Source organism: Chelonia mydas, chromosome 1 (assembly GCF_015237465.2).
Source record: "Chelonia mydas isolate rCheMyd1 chromosome 1, rCheMyd1.pri.v2, whole genome shotgun sequence".
In the NCBI taxonomy this organism is placed as follows: domain Eukaryota; kingdom Metazoa; phylum Chordata; order Testudines; family Cheloniidae; genus Chelonia; species Chelonia mydas.
In genome coordinates, this window is record NC_057849.1 from 333,008,820 (window position 1) to 333,027,851 (window position 19,032).

The 19,032-nt window shown below is 47.1% G+C and overlaps 1 protein-coding gene across 1 annotated transcript in view; it reads left to right on the forward strand.

Annotated features, from left to right (window-relative positions):
* Nucleotides 1-470: 470 nt before the first annotated feature.
* CCDC3 (coiled-coil domain containing 3) overlaps nt 471-19,032 on the forward strand; it is a 69,338-nt gene continuing 50,776 nt past the window's right edge. Inside the window, exons 1-2 of the mRNA XM_007056553.4 lie at nt 471-1,080; nt 3,473-3,647. Of these exons, the coding sequence (XP_007056615.1) occupies nt 707-1,080; nt 3,473-3,647 (549 nt within the window). The 5' untranslated portion in view covers nt 471-706. The remainder of the gene's footprint in view (nt 1,081-3,472; nt 3,648-19,032) is intronic.

Here is a 19,032-nt window from a genome sequence, read left to right on the forward strand (position 1 = left end):
CAGCATGGGCGCAGGGGTCTGCCCACCCAGAACCAGCTGCAGGAGTGGGGACCAAGGCACCTTCATGCATGTTATCTTCAGACGGGCGGACTGGGACGTAGCTTCCCCATTTGACAGATGGGGGAGCTGGGGCGCAGATCCCCAGAGGCAGGTGTTTGCCTTCAGTGGGAGTAAAGCACCTAAACACCTTGGAGGATCTTGGCCAGGGAGATTAAGTGACATGCTCAAGGGCACAGAAAGAGGCAGAGCCAGAGATTTGTTTGCAACTCAGATCTGCGACCCAGCCACAAGGCATCTCCCTTACTCCCGCTTCTCCCCTCCTCTCTCCCCTCAGAGCACAGGCAGGCTGCGGCCGGGGGCTCCGTCCTCTCCCCGCAGGCAGCGCGCGGACGCGCAGGGGCAGCAGACGCCTTGCTCCAATTTTGAAACGTCCCCTGTGCGCCTGCGCTCCCGCTGCTGCCTGTAGCCCGTGCGAGGCTGGCTCTGGGCAAGGCGCGGCGGCCGGGCTGTCACGGCCCCTCCCTCGCTCCAATTGGACGCCGCCTGCCTGATTGGTGGGGCTCAGCCCCCAGTCACCAGCCCCTGCCTTACCAATAAGCGGGCTCAGGGCGCAGGGATCCTGTTTCACGCGCTGCGGCAGCCTGGTAGCTGCAGTTTCTGCCTTGGGAAGCCAAAGCGTCCGGCGTGTACTGTGCGTTCATCCATCATGCTGCGCATGCTGCTGCTGGCCCTGCTGAACCTTGGAAGGCAGCTCGGCCCATGCTGGGGCTGTCAGCTGCCCTCAGACTGGAGACCCTTGAGTGAAAGCTGCAGGGCTGAGCTGGCAGAGATCATAGTGTACGCCAAGGTGCTGGCACTCCACCAGGAGATGTACAGCATGTATAATTACCTGCCCTGGCAATATGAAGCCAGCGAGGGGGGGCTCTTTTACTCGGCTGAGATAGAGATGCTGTGTGACCAGGCTTGGGGAAGCATGCTGGAAGTCCCTGCAGGCTCTAGGCTTAACCTCACGGGACTGGGCTACTTCTCCTGTCACTCCCACACAGTCCTGCAGGATTACGCTTACTTCTTCTTTCTCAGGTGAGTACAAACGTGTGGACCATGCCCTGCTTGAGAACGAGCGAGAACTTTTTCTCGTTCATAAATGTGCTGCACTTCTAGAACACTTTCACCCCAGCATCTCCAAGCACTTTGTGTGCAGCTGAATCTCTAGAGCTTCTCCAAGCCAAACAAAAGTTAGTCCGGTATGTTTTCTGTAACTAAAATACATCGGGAGCCACCAGAAATGACTCAGTATTGTATAGTGAGTGAATAAAAGCAAATGTTCTCTGTTGTGTAACTATATCATGGATGAGCCTTGTACATTTCTGTTAGAGATAACAGTACGAGCTGCAGCAAGTCTCGTCTCTTTGGATAGTAGGAATTTCATACTTATTGTTGCTCAGGTAGGTACAAATTCACCTAGCAGAGAAGATGTGAGTGTTACACATTTCAGAGGAGAATACTTTCTATTGTGATTTTTCTTGGAAGGAGTGGTGCTTAATTAGTGCTTTCCTAGACTACAGAAAATAGAAACAAACATGTGCAATTTACTTGAAATCTAGGGTGTGTGACGGATATATCTATAAATGATTTTATGACCTCAACAAAAATTGAACAATGCATTTTACTATAGCTTGTTTATAGTTGTTGTGGTTTGGATCTTACATTTCCAGTGTTTGATATTTACAGCGTTCTGTAAATTTTAATCCTCTGTGTCAGTTTCTTTGATGTGAAGTACTGTATAACTAGCCAGCTGAAGTGTGAAGACTGGTAAATGCACCATGATCTATACAGACAGTTTGGAAAGTTGTGCATCTGATGAAGTGAGCTGTAGCTCATGAAAGCGTATGCTCAAACAAATTTGTTAGTCTCTAAGGTGCCACAAGTACTCCTTTTCTTTTTGTAGAATGTTTTTGACAGACAAGTTGGTATGTTCATGGAGGATAGGTCCATCAATGGCTATTAGCCAAGATGGTCAGGAACACAGCCCCATGCTCTGGGTGTCCCTAAACCTCTGACTGCCAGAAACTAGGACTGGATGAGAGGACAGCTTACTCAATAAATTGCCCTGTTCTGTTCATTCCCTCTGAAGCATCTGGCACTGGCCACTGTCGGAAGACAGGATACTGGGCTAAGAGGACCATTGGTCTGACCCAGTATGGCCATTCTTATGTTCGGATTTAGAACTGAGCATGTTACTGTTTTTTTCCAACTTGAGATAGAGGGTATAAAGTTTTTCAAACATTCTAGCTAATAACGGAGAGGCAAATCAAGTTATCTTTTGAAAACTAAACTCAGTAAAAGTGATTTTTCACCCTCGCAATATCTGTTTTAGAAGCCTGCAGCAGATAAAATACTAAACGATGAAGCACCACTTTCTAAAGAAAAATAAGCATCCCAGCAGATGGCATTTGTTCCCATCTTGTTGTTAATTTTTGCTCAGTGATTTGTGGTATTAACTTCTTACAGTGATCTTGCTCATTTACAAACCATGGTAATGTCTTTCATGACCAAAAAGATACAGCATTTCAAACAATAATTTGGTATTCCTGTGTACCAGATTTATTTTGAGCTGTTATTTAGCTGTGTACAGCTCAGCCTTTTTGTTTCTGTGAGACCAAAGTAGGTACACTAGATTCTGGTCAGTTTTACAGACTGGATAGGTGCCAATGTCTTTTCTCTGAAAAGTTTGGCACATGGGTTTAGCTCTGATCCCCAAGTATTTACTTACTTTGCTCTTCTGGGTACCAGCCAAATCCTCATTTTAAGGTCATCAAAATAATAAGAAACTATAATGTGGGAATAAAGCCATCACAGTGAACCTTTAAATACAAAAATATTTGTGAAATTCACTCAGTACTTGTTTAGAAACACTCAGTGTATCTCAGACCAGGGGTGTGGTGGCAGAGAAGCATAACAAAACGTGTTTTGATGGTGTCTGCTAATATCTCTAAAAGCTAATTTGTATTAGTTATTAATGGATTATTTTAAATTGTGCCCATCTAGATCTGTGGGTACCTGGAAAGAAATGGCAAACGGAAGCACAGAAAAATCAAACAATACCCAAAATATAGGACTATCCCAAATTATGCCTCCAGTCGTGCAATGGGCCCTTGGTGGGAGGACCCCTGTGCCCATGAGGAGCCCAATGGACATCTGTGTGGTTGCAGGGGCCTGCCTGTGTGGAACTCATTGCAGGTTTAGAGCCTATGGGGCAGAACCGCTGCTAGTGTACAATGCTGTCATGATAGCAGGTGTCATGGACCAATGGCTGTTTACACCCTCTATGAATATATGCCTAGGAGTCTCCTGCCACCCAGTGTAGCCCATTCAGGCAACAGTCCTGGTATAGGCGAGAAACACAACAGAGATGGGGGGGAAATACCCCATGATTTGACATGCCGTAAGTACTATCTGATTTTTGTTTCAGAATGGATGAGAATTATAACCTCCTTCCTCACGGAGTAAATTTCCAGGATGCAATATTTCCAGACACACAGGAAAACAGAAGGATGTTTTCCAGTCTCTTCCAGTTTTCCAATTGCTCTCAGGCGCAACATGTCATAACTTTCTCCAGTGACTGGGAGATTCAAGAGGACAACAGGGTAAGCCGCAGTGGGTAGGTGTATCCCCACGTCACTTGCAAACACAAGTGTATGGAATATACAGCAGTTGCAATTGATGGTAGCTTTCTTTTAGATGGTCATGTAATGTTTTAACGTAACATGGTATTGCCACAAGCGGACTCCCTGCTCTGGTCTTATCTGAAATATGAACTTGAATGTTCCAAGTGAGAGATTGTTTCAGCCAGTGTTTTCTGTATTATGAAGCTTCTATCCTCACTCTTGCTGGCACCAAATCTATGTCCTTGATTGGGCCACCCTGCACTCTGAAAGAACACACTTTTAGTAAGCAAAGTCTCAGATGCAGATAAGGTGACCACATGTCCCGATTTTAGAGGGACAGTCCTGATATTTGGGGCTTTTTCTTATATAGGCTCCTATTACCCCCCACCCTCTGTCCCGATTTTTCACACTTGCTATCTGGTCATCCTAGATGCAGATACCACTGGTGGGTGTGTCTACAATGGCTTTTGGCCTTTGCAGGAGGGGGTGGACACGTGTGTCACTTTCAGGTTTAAAATAAACAGGGGAAATACTTTGTTAGCAGTTTTGGTGGGGACGATTCATGCTTATTTACAGAATTAACACTTTTGGATTATGTTCTTTCTGCCAGTGCTGATAGTTTTATGAAGTTGGTGGTTTCTCCAAGGAGCTATGAGAATTGTAACTGTCTCTCTAGCTTAGGAATGACTGGACATTTGTCATTGGTTGTAACTTCTGTTATGTTGATTCATGCAAGGTTGACAAAACAGCACTGTTTACAAGTAGGAGAAGGAGCTCTATTGCCTTGTTCGGGAGAATGATGGTAGAAGCTCAATAGCCAATTGAAAGTCTCTTATTTACAAGCTGGCTCAGAGCCAGCATAGGAAGTTTTAGCTCCCAGTTTTCCAGCTGGCCAGTGGTGCAAAATAATCAGAACACCACTCAGATAACCATCAGGTGGAATTTTTATAGAACTAGTGGGGGTTTAACTGCTTAACCCTAATTTTCAATCATGTATTTGGGATGGGCTATAGAAATCAGGTGTGTGTTTTTTTGTTTTTTTTTTAAGAGGGTGGGGATGATTTATCCTACAAACAGACCCCATAGTTACAGAAATATAAGGACAGAAGATAGGACAGGCTTGTAGTCAAGGCACAGGGCTGGGAATCAGGATAGTCTAGACCCAAACCTGCCTCAGTTTCTCCATCTGTAAATTGTGGGGAATATTTACAGGTTATAAAACACTTTGAGATTTTCCATGCAAGGGTGTAAATCCACCCACACTGGGAAAGCCTTGCTGGTCCTCTGCTGCAGATCAGGGATCTGGATTTGAGCAGATAAGGGATAGCTTCTATGTTCAGACTCCAGTCTGAACCTCCTCAGAGACTGAGATGTTTGCAGGCACGGTATTGATTTGGGCCCAACTCTACAATTAATTAATGGGGAGGGAGGTTTAACTGAATTTTCAACCCTGCAAAGGCTGCTTGGGGTGAAAGTTTGGCAGCAAGGAAGGAGGTGAAGGGCAGTTTATTCAACTTGTTTCACCCATCCCTGTTAATACAGGGGGATAGTGCAGGGGGACTGGGAGCTGCATTCTCCAGCCCCCAATGGCCACTTGGCATGCAGGGGAACGCTGTGGGCATAAATCTTGCCGAGGTGGCTCCTACACCAGCCACGCCAGCACTGCTCCAGGTAATGAGAAAGCAGTGTTTCAAAGTGGGTAGGGGCATATCCAGGACAGTGAAGGGAACGGGGTGTGACAGAGAAGAGCTCAGCTACACCATGTCCTCCAGTGGCCCCTGTACAGCCCTTAGTACCGCCAGAGCCTGAATCAAGGAGCAGCAACAGCCCCCTAGTTGCCACTGGGTCAGATATAGTGGAGAATCAGGGCCTGAATCGCTTTGGTCAGAAAAACCTCTTGTCAGCACGGCCTGTTGTTTTGATATGACCCTCCCGTGCCACACCATTTTCCACGTGCCCTAGAAGAATAGCTCCAACTCAACGTGACTTCCCTGGTGTAGCACTTGGCTATGCCAGCAGTGAATCTGGCCCGTTCACTTTCATGGAAGTCACAAGGCAAAATCCCCAAAGGCCACTTGGGGAAACTTAGAAACAAATGTAGCAAAAGTATGTTTCAGCTGTTGTGCTCTCTGACCCTTTGCAGCTGTGAGCAGCTTCCAGAGTGGAATTATTTTAGCTGCTTGCTTTACAGGTTTGGACTGAGATTTTTATCCACGCTTAGTAGATAAATTCTGTCCAGTTAACAGGCACCTTGTCTCCCATCCACCTCCCTTTACAATAAAAAGTAAAAGCTTCCTTTGCACAATTTAAAAACCATCCAGGCTGGCCTCTCTCATTCACCTGGGGTCCCCTAATGTCTCTGTTCTCCAAGCTGAGTGCTGGTTTCCCTTTGAACTGTCCCTTCAAGCAGGCGTTCCCCACTCTTGGGAAGGGCTGCAGTGACGTGGAGGTGTCAGGGGTTCATCCTGACTCCTTCATGAAAAAGGAGGAATAGCAGTGTCTACTTCCAAAGGCAGTACCTGATCTCCTCTGTTGACTGCATGTTTAGGCCTTGTGTACGCTACCGCTTAAGTCAATGCAAGTTATGTCACTCGGGTGTGAAAAAACCCACCTCTGAGCGAAGTAACTTGCATCGACTTAATGCGGTGTCCACACCACGCTATGTCGGCGGTAGACGCTCTCCCGCTGACACAACTTCTGCCTCTCGTTGAGGTGGATTAATTACACTGACAGGAAAGTGCACTTCCATTGACGTAGCGTGTCTTCACCAGACACGCTTAATTGATGGGCTGCAGCGCGGTAGTGAGGAAAAGCCCTTAGTGTCTTCTTCACTTCTTCCTCATATCAGACAAATGCCATGCCTGTGATTTCCCCGTTGTTCTCTTCCGCTTCCCTCAGTTGTACTCATCCTACCAAAATCCAAACTATTTCAATTTCCAAATCCAGCCAGCTGAGCAACCTCTTGCTCTCTTTTAAACTGAAAGGTGCTATATATGCTGATTTCCCATTGCAGTGAATGAGTGAGTTTTCAGGAAAAATGGATATTGCTCCTTTAAGCTTTTAAAAGTAAAAAATTATTAAAGGTGCTCCCGGAGTGGGAAGGAGGCAACACAACAGGGGACTGTCTCTGTGACACTGTCAGGCTTTAGGATTCCTATGTGGAGGTACAGAGTTATTTTCTGGACTCACCCTGTTAGTCAGACCAGAGAGATCTCATTAGCTGATTTGCATTAGTGTAAATGGCTACACAAGGTGCAGGGCAGTGGAAATCAGGCACCAAGGGTTTCTCTGAGGTAACTGAGAGCCTGTCAGGGAGAAGTCATGGGAACAACCAGCCTTGAGGGTGGCTTGCGCTAAGGTCTATGTTGAAGTGTTAGTCACAAACCTGCACGCAGGCAACCTGGGATTCTGGTCGCTCAGCCTTGGATTCTCGGCAGCAAGGCTCTTTGGCAACACCCCAGTGGCTGAGCAGCCCTTTTTAGTTCACCAGTGCTCATTCTAGTAAGGGAAAGGGTTAGAAAACATGACCTAAACATTGCCTGCCCAACTTTAATTCGCCCAGTTCACCACGACTGGGGGATCATCCACACACCAGGCATTCTAAAAGAAAAACAAGATCTCACTGTGGTGACATGGAACATGCAGACTCTAGTGGACAGCGATAACACATCAAGACCTGAAAGACATACAGCATTAATTGCAACGGAAGCTACTAAATATAGGATTGACATAGCTTCCCTTAGTGAAACCAAACTTGCAGTCGAAGGGTCCATAAAGGACCCTCCGGAGGTGGCTACATCTTCTTTTGGAAAGGGAAACCAGCAGAGGAAGACCGAATTTATGGCATTGTTGCTATTAGAAACAGCCTCCTGAAATCACTGAAAGACCTAGCTGTGGGCAAAACTGAATGCCTAGTGACTCTACAAGTTCCCACTGGAAATTCATGCTTTGCAGCTCTTGTCAGTGCTTATGCTCTAACCATGAACAGTGCAGAAGAAATCAAAGAACAGTTCTATTCTGGTTCAATTATGTCATTCTACTCCTAGGGGAGACAAACTCATACTACCGGGAGACTTTAATGCCAGAGTCAGAAAAGACAGAGAGGCTTGAAGTGGTGTAATAAAGAACAGTGGAGTTGGAAAAATGAACAGCACTGGTCTTCTGCTACTCAGCAAGTTTGCTGAGCATGAGCTCATGCTTACTCAAGCTTTAGGAAAGCAGACAAATACAAAACTTCATGGATGCATCCAAGATCAAAGCACTGGTCTCTGACTATGTCATTATATGGCATAGAGATATCAGGGACATCACAATCACTAGAGCCAAGCAAGAAGCAAACAATTGGGCTGATCACAGGAGGATTGGAGCCATTTTAAGTTTCCATATTGTTGCCCCTCAGTGAAATAAAGAATGCTGAACAGATTTAAACTGAAACTGAACATAGCAAAGTTGAGACATTTGATTTAATCAAGACAAACTGAGGGGAAAAAAAAGGAAAAATTTGATAATATTACATCCTCACCCAAGGACGCACCCGAAAAGTGGAATATATTCACATCAGCCATCCTTCAAGACTTGGAAGATAGCACCAGGATAGGTTTGATGAAAATGATTAAATAAAAAAAGATCCTTTAGGAAAAAAACAGTGTGTTTATGTGTTGACAAAACAGCAAAGAATGAGTATCAAAGAAGGATAAAGTCAAATACGGCTTCATGTTCTTCAGGATAACTGGTGGGAAAAGAAAGTAGAAATACAACCTTACACCAATACAAACAACGTAAAGTTGTTTTATGACTCACTGAAGGCCATTTAAGGGCCATCGAAACGGACCAGCTCCATAAAGGTGTTCAGATGAATCTACCTTAATGAAGAAAAAGAGAGGCATCTCTGAAAGATAGGGGCTGCTCTTTGCTGAGCTACTCAACCATCGCTCTACTGTCAACCAACAAGTGCTAGAGGAACTAACCCAGCACCCCATACATGAAGAAATTGCCCAGTTGCCTACCGTTGAGGAAGTGCAAAAAGCTATCAAACAAATGAAATCAGGTAAATCACCAGGCAAAAACAGCATGCCTGCTGAAATCTTTAAACTTGCGGGCCCCAAAACTTTCATCTATACAAAATTATTAGGGATATCTGAGAAACTGAGAAAATTCCTCAGGATTTTAAAAATGCAATCATAGTTCCACAATAGAAAAATAAAGGCAACAAATCTGACTGTGGCAACTACCTGGGCATCTCCCTGCTATCTGTAGGTGGCAAAATCCTCAGTCGTACCTTGCTCAATTGGCTTGTCAAAATAGTATCAGAAAAGCTTCTATGAAAGACCGTATGTGGGTTTAAATCAGGTCGGAGCATCATAGACATGATTTTCATTGAGAGAGAGACTCAGGAACAATGCATAGAACAAAACACAGAACTCTATGCTCTCTTCATTGATCTAAAAAAGAATTTGCAATGGTGAGCAGAAATGGCCTGTGAAAAATTCTTGAAAAGCGTAGCTGCCCCACCAAATTCGTTCTCATACCTCAATTCCACAAAGACATGACTGGGCAAATACCCTCTGTAAACCATTCCCCATATCCAAGGGGATGAAACAAGGCTGTGTGCTGGCACCAGTCCTCTTTGGTCTCTTCTTTGCTGCCGTTCTAAATTACACAACTGACAAAAGGGCATCTACATAAGGTACAGAACCTTCAAAAGGGCATCTACATAAGGTACAGAACTGATAGAAAACTCTTCAGTCTCCAAAGGCTTGCTGCAAAAACAAAATTCCGCGAGGAACTCATATTTGAAGCTCTTTTTGTGGATTATGGTTCCGTACTTAATCATAGTGAAAAGTGACTGTTTATGCTTGACAGGTTCTAAGAGGCCACTAAACAGTTTGGACTCGCCGTCAGCTTGGAAAAAACTGAAATCCTCTTCCAACCAGCCTCGGCAACCACTACCACTGAACCAAATATCCATTGGTGGTAAAGAACATCAATCAATCACTTTACATACCTTGGCAGTACTACTTCAAGTGATGGTTCCCTGGGTCAAGAAATATCAAACAGAACACGAAAGGCAAGCCAGGCTTTTGGAAGACTTAACCATAGGATAATCAACCAGCATACCATCAAACTGTCAACAAAACATGATATCCACTGCAGCAGTGATAGCATCCTTTCTATATGGGTGTGAAATACGGCCAGTTTACCCCAGACACATCAAGCAACTTGAAAAATGTCACATGCGCGCTCTCTGCTCTGTTCTGAGGGGCCACTGGCAAGACCAAGCATCAAACATTAACATCCTTGAAAAAGCCAGAACAACCAGCATGGAGCCAATGAGTATCAAAACTCAGCTTATATGGAGAGGTCATGTTATCAGAATGGACAATGGTACACTCCTGAAAATAGCCATCTGTGGTGAGCTGAAACTGGGAAAGCCCTAGAGGGTCAGTCAACGTAAACGTTTCAAAGACACCCTTAAGCAGAATCTCAGCTCACGATGCATAAATATTGATACCTTCGAAGACATAGCCAAGGACAGTCCTGAATGGAGAGCAACCCTCAATTAACAAACACTTTGAGAAAGACAGACATGAAAAACCAGTTGAGAAGGGCCAACCGTCACACCAAGTCTTCAGGGGGAGCCTGCCCATTCCTACGTGTAGGCTTGGCAGAATTCGATTTTCATTTATTTATTTATTTGCAATTTCAATTCTTAATATAGATTTCTATTTTTAATTTATTTTTATTTTTACAGATGTGGGCCATTAAGGAGGGGGTAGAGATGGGGTTGGGGTTAGGGAAGTGCTGGCAGTGGGGCTGCATTCCTGGTCCCCCAAGGTGTGGGGAGGCTGCATTCCTGGTCCCCCAAGGTGTGGGGAGGCTGCATTCCTGGTCCCATGGAACAGAGACCCCAGCCCAGGACTGTAAGGAGGAAGACAAGCCCCTGGCTGCATGGGAGGCCACCCTGCTGCCGAACAGCTCCTGCCCGGGGATGGCCCCTCAACTCCTGGCTGGTGAATGCGCGAGTGGGGCTATGACAGCAGAGCTGCAGAATGCTCCCTGCACAGCCACAGGGCCGCTGGCATCCGATCCCTGCAGGCACAAGGAGTGACGTTGGGCAAGCAGCTCTTGGGCCGACTGTTACCGATGGATATTTTTTTTTCCGTTGATTTCAGCGTGTCAGCTGAAATCAACGTTTACTGACAGATACCGATTTAAATCTAATCCTGCCAAGCCTACCTTTGTGACATCTATTCGCGATCTTGCTCCCTGCAGATCGGATTGCTTAGCCACAAGAGAATGCACGAGATGCTGTGACATCATTGTCAGATAGGATGGACAGCCATAAAGTCCTGCCTCAGGGCATTGCTTCTCAAATCTCTGAGACAGCAGAATACCGGGAAATGTCGGGTAGGGGGCGAGTTCTGACAAGAACAGCGTGTGCGCGATGGGAAGAGGGGGAGTGAGGAAACCTCTTGTTTACAGTCTCAGGTTCATTCCTTGTAGGGGGCCTTCTGAAATCCTAAATTTGCCTCTGGCCCTCCGTCTTACTTTTGATAGGTCTCTGGAGTGGACTTTTAAAGTTGTGAATTCAGTTGCACTGCATATTTATGTATTTACCTGATTTGCCATGTATATCTTTTTGGTGCTTCAAGTATAAGGCAGGTGCATCCAGTTGCAGGACTGCAAATGTGTATGCACATCTTTGGAAAATCTGGCTCTTTTTGACTGTCACTTAATGTAAGATCACTCCCAATGACTCAAGGGATGCACCTGAATGTATCTGAGTTGGGAACTTGGTTGAGGATCTAAGCTTGCATTGTGGATTTTTGTTATAGATCACACATACTCTTCTATGCCACTGTGTAGACTTGAAGGAAGTTGTACTCTGCATCCGTGCACAGAAAACGTTCATAACCATGTATTCAGTACATCCTTATTAAACTTTTAGGAATAAATTGTTGTCTTTCCTTTTCTCAGCTGTGCAGAATTTAAATCTAAAATGTATTTCTTTAACTGGACCTCACCCAGCTGCATAGTGTAAGTTACTTTGCAAAACTGACCAGGTGAACTTTGGAATTATCCTACCATTGTCTCATCAGGCAAATAGATTAGTATTATGGAAGTCAGTGCCAGGCTTGTGTTGTAGGCCACAATTGGAACTCAGGTGACAGTTTCACATATGTGGTTGTGGGGGGACATAGGAGACAAAAGGTGTGTGGGAGGGGATCTCTGAAAAGAGGCGTAGTAAATTGAAGGATAGCCTACCATTTGCACTATGTGAAAGTGTTTTTCTTAGTCTACACTGCGGGGGAGGGGGGGAAGGATCTATCTAAATTACACAACTTCAGCTACGTGAATAACATAGCTGAAGTTCACGTACTTAGATCGATTTACCGTGGTGTCTTCACTGCGGTGAGTTGACTACTGCCGCTCCCCCGTCGACTCCGCCTGCGCCTCTCATGGAGCTGGAGTACAGGAGTCGACGGGAGAGCTCTCGGGGGTCGATTTATTGAGTCTAGATGTGATAAATCGATCCCCACTGGATCGATCGCTGCCCGCTGATCCAGCGAGTAGTGTAGACATACCCTTAGAAACCACTTGGGCATGTAGTAGAGAGAACCCACTGTAAAGAGCCCAAACTTGGGTATGTCTGGTTGGGGATGAAGCAGAGACCTTCCTCCATGTGGGCCTGCCACTGTTGTTGTTGTAATCTGGGATGACTGAAAGACACGTGTTATCTATGGTTTTCAAACAGCCCTTGTATTCTCAGAACTTCACTCAAGTGGCTATACTCAGCACGAGGAGGAGCTGCAGTAGGTCGGGATGTCTTTTCTGTAGCAAGTTGCATTTGGTTTCTGTTGAGAGTAATTGGGCTTTGCCTTGACTCCTCCCAAAGACCACTCCCCTTCATGATATTTGTCAATCTCCTGCAAAGTACCAACTTGCTGCTGTACTTCTGGTCTGCTGTCATACCAATTTCCTCAACGTCGCTCATCAAGCACCAAACTCCAGGAAGGGCTTGTGGCCAGCGCTTCGGCGTCCGAGGCTGGATTTGTAAGAAGTTGCTGTTTTTTTTCTCCACTCTGCCAGGGGATGATATAGCCCTGCTGTAATTCCAGAACTGATGTAGGTGGAGATGATAATATATGTGGAAGTGCTGCTATTTTTCCTTTTAGTTACAATTTTAAGAAGTGATTGTTAGAATCGGTCCCTTTGCCCTCCCCCCCACAAGGCTGGAATATTTGCCTAGGAAAAGGAATCTTGCAGTCACACCAGTTTCTTATTATTTTAACGGGATCTGAGTATGCAAAAAATTAAAAAGTAATAAAACTCTCAATAACATTCTTAAAAGCTGCACACTTTTACTGTGCTCTCTTGTGGGCCCCCTCCGGGGAGAACCACAGATGTATCAAACAGTTGGTGAAATTTGACAACCCAATAAATAGACATACCAAACTGCTCCTGTATTGGCTCCAGAACAATCGCTAGCTCACTTCTGGCTCTAGAAACTGCCTCAAAAGGTCTCTTTTCTTTTAACAAAACCCCACAAATAGTTCCCAGAACCTTGTATGTCACCCAGTTGTGTGCATTCTCAGAGATCTGGGCAGCCAAGGGCGATGCTGTCAGTAGCAGTCACTTTACGGCTACCTCGTGCCACTTGGTAGACCCAATCCTGTGAACCCTCACTCACACAAGTAGACCCAGTGACTTCAGTGAGACTCCTCACATGAGTCAGGGTCTGCAGGATTTGACCCTTACTCCCAGGACTGCCCTTAGGATTTATGGGGCCCTACGCAGTATTATTAAACTGGTGCCCCTATGCCTGACTTAGGGCACAGCCACCACTCCCATCCACGGACCCTCAGAAAAACTCCCCCGTGCAACCCCCCCCCCCCCATTGCTGACACACACCGACCTTTGTACGCAGCAGACACTGCGGCAGCCCGGGGCGGGGAGCGGGAGGGATGAGGCAGCAAAGGATACTGAGGCGCCTGGCCTGCCTCACGGCAGTGGAGAGTCACAGTTCCCCACAGAGATCCCGTACCCTCTCCCTCAGACAGAATGCGCCGCACCGGCTCATTCAGCTCTGGAAATACGGCCCCTGCCTAAGGAGATTGCAGCGCGCGCTGGGTCTGTGGGAGCTGACCCGCTCTTACCTGCTGTCCTGGTGGTGCCCCAAATTTTCAGGTGCCCTATGCAGCCACGTATGCTGCATGTGCCTAAGGACAGCCCTGCTTACTCCCTTCTCTAGGCTTCACTTCATAACAGAGAATGTGACTACTCGGAATTTCTGTAAGTTTCCCATCTCTGTAGAGGAGGAACTCCTGGTGAGATCATAGTAACCAGAAGGCATTAAGTGGCTGTAGAAACTTTCTACCTGTCCAAATGCCAGTGGCACACCACTGAAGCTCAGACGTCTAAGGGTATGTCTACCCTACAGTCAGAGGTGTGACTGCAGCCCATGTAGACAGACCTGGGCTAGCCTTGATCTACCTACCTTGAATAACCATAGCAATGAAGCTGCAGCAGCAAGGGCCATACAGCCCTGCCTGGGACCCTGGGTATGTACTCGAGTGGCTAGCCCAGGGGTCGGCAACCTTTCAGAAGGGGTGTGCCGAGTCTTCACTTATTCACTCTTATTTAAGGTTTCATGTGCCAGTCATACATTTTAACGTTTTTAGAAGGTCTTTCTATAAGTCTATAATATATAACTAAGCTATTGTTGTATGTAAAGTAAATAAGGTTTTAAAAATGTTTAAGAAGCTTCATTTACAATTAAATTAAAATGCAGAGCCCCCCCCCCCCCCCCCGGACCCGTGGCCAGGACCCTGGTACCGTGAGTGCCACTGAAAATCGGCATGTGTGCCATAGGTTGCCTACCCCTGGGCTAGCCCATGCTGCTGCGGCTTCACGGTTACGGTTATTCAAGATAGCTAGATCAAAGCTAGCTCAGGTGTGTCTACACATGCTGCAGTCACAGCTCTGATTGCGGTGTAGACATATCCTCACACGCCCACATGTGCTGACTTTAATTGGAGTTGTTCTTGCAAATTGGGAGCTAGTATTTGTCCTCGGGACTTTCACTCTCTGGCCGTGCACACAGCTAAGCCTGTGGATAAGAGACTGGGGTGGGTGTCAGGAGTCTTGGGGTGAAATCCTGGATCCACAAAAGCCAAGGAGAGTTCTGCCATTGATTTCAATGGGTCCCGGATTTCACCCCTGTTTTTTGTTCCCAGCTGAGCCACTTTCTTGTGCACCCTTGGGTGAGTCACTTAACCTTTCTGCTCTGAAAAATGGGAATAATCGTCCTAATCCAACCCTGTAAAGTGATTTGAGATCTAGGGATAAAAAGTGCTGCCTGTATGTTAAATATTTCTTTGAATTATTATTACGCTGAGATTTTAACTCCTGAGTTACTCACAGGAGGGCAGGAATAGCTCAGACTTTCAGTCGTCTTTCCATTTTGCTGAGAGTCTGCTGACCAATGCCTGATGACACACAATGCTTTCTTTACAAGCCAGGTTTCCCCCATTTTAAACATGGGAAATCTGAGAAATGACCTGACATGTATCATTAAAGGGATCAATACGGATGCATTAACTTTGTCTTGAACAAGCTGTTAAAGTAGCAGGGGCCTGATCCAGAACCACTGATGTCAATGAGCATCTTTCCAGTGACTTCAGTGAGCTTCCCATCAAGGCCTAGGGGAGAAAGAGAGATTCATCCCTGGAGTAAACCTTTAAAGTCCATGGTGTTGTACCAGAGATGGATTTGACCCCTTGTTTCTATGTATCTAGTGGGCTCTTTGCAGACTCAGTAGGACAGTTCAAGGCCACAAGGATTCTTCACAACCATAAGGGCTAGACATTTAATATTTATAAAATGAAAGCTTAAAAAGAAGCTGATTGTGACACCAGAGAAGTACTTGTACATTTCACCATGGAGAACCACTCAGTCCAACATCTGGCCATAAGTAGAGACTACAGAATCTCCTTTAGTACTGCTCTTAAGCAGTATCTGTTGTGTTGCTAATGAAACCAAACTTAAAGACGTCCTTCTAAGAACACTGAGTAAATGATCATTTAAGAGTTGGTTGGGTTTTGCTATTTAGACTTTCCCACACTCTACCCCAAAAGGAAGGCTTCTCATCTACTCAAAACATTTCAGGAGCAAGTTCAGTCCGAGTGACAGTCTTGGGGTTTCCACTAGTGTTCCCTCTTAATTTTCCCCACACATGTGCAGAATGAATTTTGTTATGTGCACCAATACGGAGGTGATGTGAGATACATCACCTTCATATGGCTGCACATAAAATTCATGTTGTGGGGGTGGGGCCAAGGGTTTGGAGTGTGGGAGGGGGCTCAGGGCTGGGGCAGAGGGTGGGGGGCAGGGGTGTGAGGACTCTGGCTGAGGGTGCAGGCTCTGGGGTGGGGCTGCGGATGAGGGGTTTGAGGTGCAGGAAGGTGCTCCAAGGCTACAGCAGGGAGAGAGGACTCCCCCAGCTCTCTTCCCCCTGCAGCACCACCTGAGCTGGCGGGGAGAGGCACCTCTCCCCCCACCGTGGCAGTTCTGGGGATCAGGCCGCGGGATAGGTGCCACAGCAGGTCCGGGGCTGGGTTGGGGCTCGCGGCAGGTCCGAGCGGGTTCCTTGAGTGCCTGCACTGTGCTAAATAGGCAGCTGCGCAGCTTACAGGGGACTTAGGTTTCCACCCGTCTTTTTCCCTCCTCCTAATTAAATCCCTTTCTTCAACTTGTGTTGGAGCTGTGGCTCAATATTGCAGCACCCATCTTTGTAGCCCAGAGCTGTGTCTTTCAGGGGGATTGTGACACTCCAGATGGGTGGCTACAGGAATCTACTTTGCCCCTGAGAGGATGAGAGCATGAAGCAATGAGCAAGAGTGGACTGAGCATTGGTTTTGTTTGTAGAGTTATAGTGCTTCTAAAGATTCTATGATGGGGGAGCCGGCGCTGTAGGCTAGGGTAGCATGGCAACGTACCGTCATTTGCCAGGCCCTTTGGTACAGAGGGGGCAGGAGGTGTAGGTACAGGTATAGGCAAAACTTTTTAAATGGGGTGGGGGAAGAGAACTAATTGAAGGCAGTGTGGTGTCTGCAATCCTCAGTCTCAGCTGTAGAAGCTGTATTTGCTGTGGAAGTGGGGTCAGCTCTCTCGTATTTCTGCTTCAACAGCCCAGACTACGTGGCTGTCCCTGCGACGGCCAATCCTGCGAGTCAGAGCCCTAAGTTCGACCTGGGCTTTCCGCATGCCTGGGCAATGTGCTGTCAGCCATCAGGCCAAGCCCATTAACCCTGCCTCTATCAACCTCAAAGGTCAGTCTTGGAGCAGACAATCTCAAAGGCTTTTAGTAACTGGCTTTCTGAGAACCAAACCCACTTCGTAAATATAAGACCCTCTGTTCCTTTGTCTGCTTGGTGAAACGCACCCAAATAATGCATATAGGGTCAGGGCAGTGCATTTTCCCCCTCCCCCTGCACTATGAGAGTGATCACATCTGGCTTGAGGAAAAGAAGCCTGCCTAGAACTCCAGGTTCCAGGCTATCGCAGTCGAGAACGGGCACAGCTCTGTGTCATGGGCACAACAGGTAGTTGGTACATTAACTGTGTAGCTCTCTCCGTTCACAAGGTAGGCAGGGAAGCAGTAGAAGTCTTGTAGCCTCATCCCACTGATTTGCCATGGCACACTGCTCAGAGTGCTGCAGTTGTGTGGAAAGGTTCCCATCCACATTCTTCTTAGAGAGACATTCCCCTCCACTAATTTCAACTACAGGTCCGGTTAAAAATAATAATGCTTTTACTCCTGGGGGGAATTCTGCACCACTGTGCATCCACAGAATTTATGTCCCCTGAAGATTTCCTTCCTTCACCGCAGAAAAATGACTCTCTGACAGGGAAGCCACAAGAGCGGTAATGCAACCCTCCCCCTCAGTATGTTTTGGATGCCCTGGGCAGCCGCAGAAAGGTAAATCACGGTGGGGAAGGGGGCAGGACTGGGGAAGACCCAGCTGATGGCTCTACCCTTCTGCTGGGCTGAGCTGCTAGCCCCAGCTCGGCAGGACAGGACGACTTCTTCCTCTGCACAGGATCCGGGGCAGGGTCAGACCCACCCCCAGGATTTCTCCCTGAGCCGCCGGAAGCTTTGCAAACTCTTCCCCCCACATAGCTTCCTGCACCCATGGCTCCTCAGCTGCAGGGGGCAGGATCCCTGTACAGGGAGCTGCTCCTGCATCCGCCCAACCCCTGTGCATCCAGACCCCCTTGTACCCAAAGCCTCCCACTGAGCCACACTTTCCCACACTCAGAACCCCCTCCCAATGAGCCTCACTCTCCCTGCACCTGGACCACCCCGATGAGCCACCTGCACCCCCACCCCACCGAGCCCCAACCAGCTGCACCTGGACCCCACCTCACTGAGCCCCACTCCCTCAGCATCTGGATCCCCCACTGAGACCCCACACCCAGACCCCCCTGCCAAACTCTACCCCCCACACCCAGACCCCTGCCCCCCTCTGAGTCTCAAACACCTTCACCTGGACCCCCTGCAGAGTCCCGTTACTGTTGAACCCCCCAACAAGCCCCTGTGCATCCAGATCTCCCCCCACACCCAGATTGCCCCACACAGAACCCTCTCAACCCACACCTGGATCTCCCCACACTAAGCCCCTTCACACTTGGATCCTACCTTGCTGGTGCACCTGGCATGGAGGAACAGGGCTCTGGGGTGTTTCTGGGGCAGGCCCAGTCCTTTCGCTGTGTCAGGGTTGGATGCAGCCTCACCGCTGAGTCCGTGTCCTGGAGGGGAAGCTGCAGGGTGATCTCCCGCCTCCGGGCGGCCACTGGCCCGTGCTCCCCAATGCCATGCTAGAGCATCCACATTTTTTTAACAAATAAAATTTGCAGAATTTTTAATTTTTTGGCTCAGAATGCCCTCAGGAGTAATGCTTTTCACTGCTAGAACAGTGGCTCGCAATCTTGTCACACTTCTGTACCTCTTTCAGGAGTGTAATTTGTCTTGTGTACCCCCCCAAGTTACACTTCACTTAAACTACTTGCTTACAAACTCAGACATAAAAATACAAGTGTCACAGCACGCTGTTACTGAACAATTGCCGACCCTCTCATTTTTAACAATTATAAAATACATCAAATTGGAATATAAATATTGTACTTACATTTCAGTGTCCAGTATATAGAGCAGGATAAACAAGTATGAAATTGTAGTTTGTACCGACTTCGCTAGTGCTTTTTATGTAGCCTGTTGTAAAACTAGGCGCCTATCTAGCTGAGCTGATGTACCCCCTGGAAGACCTCTGCGTACCCCCAGGGGTATGCGTACCCCTGATTG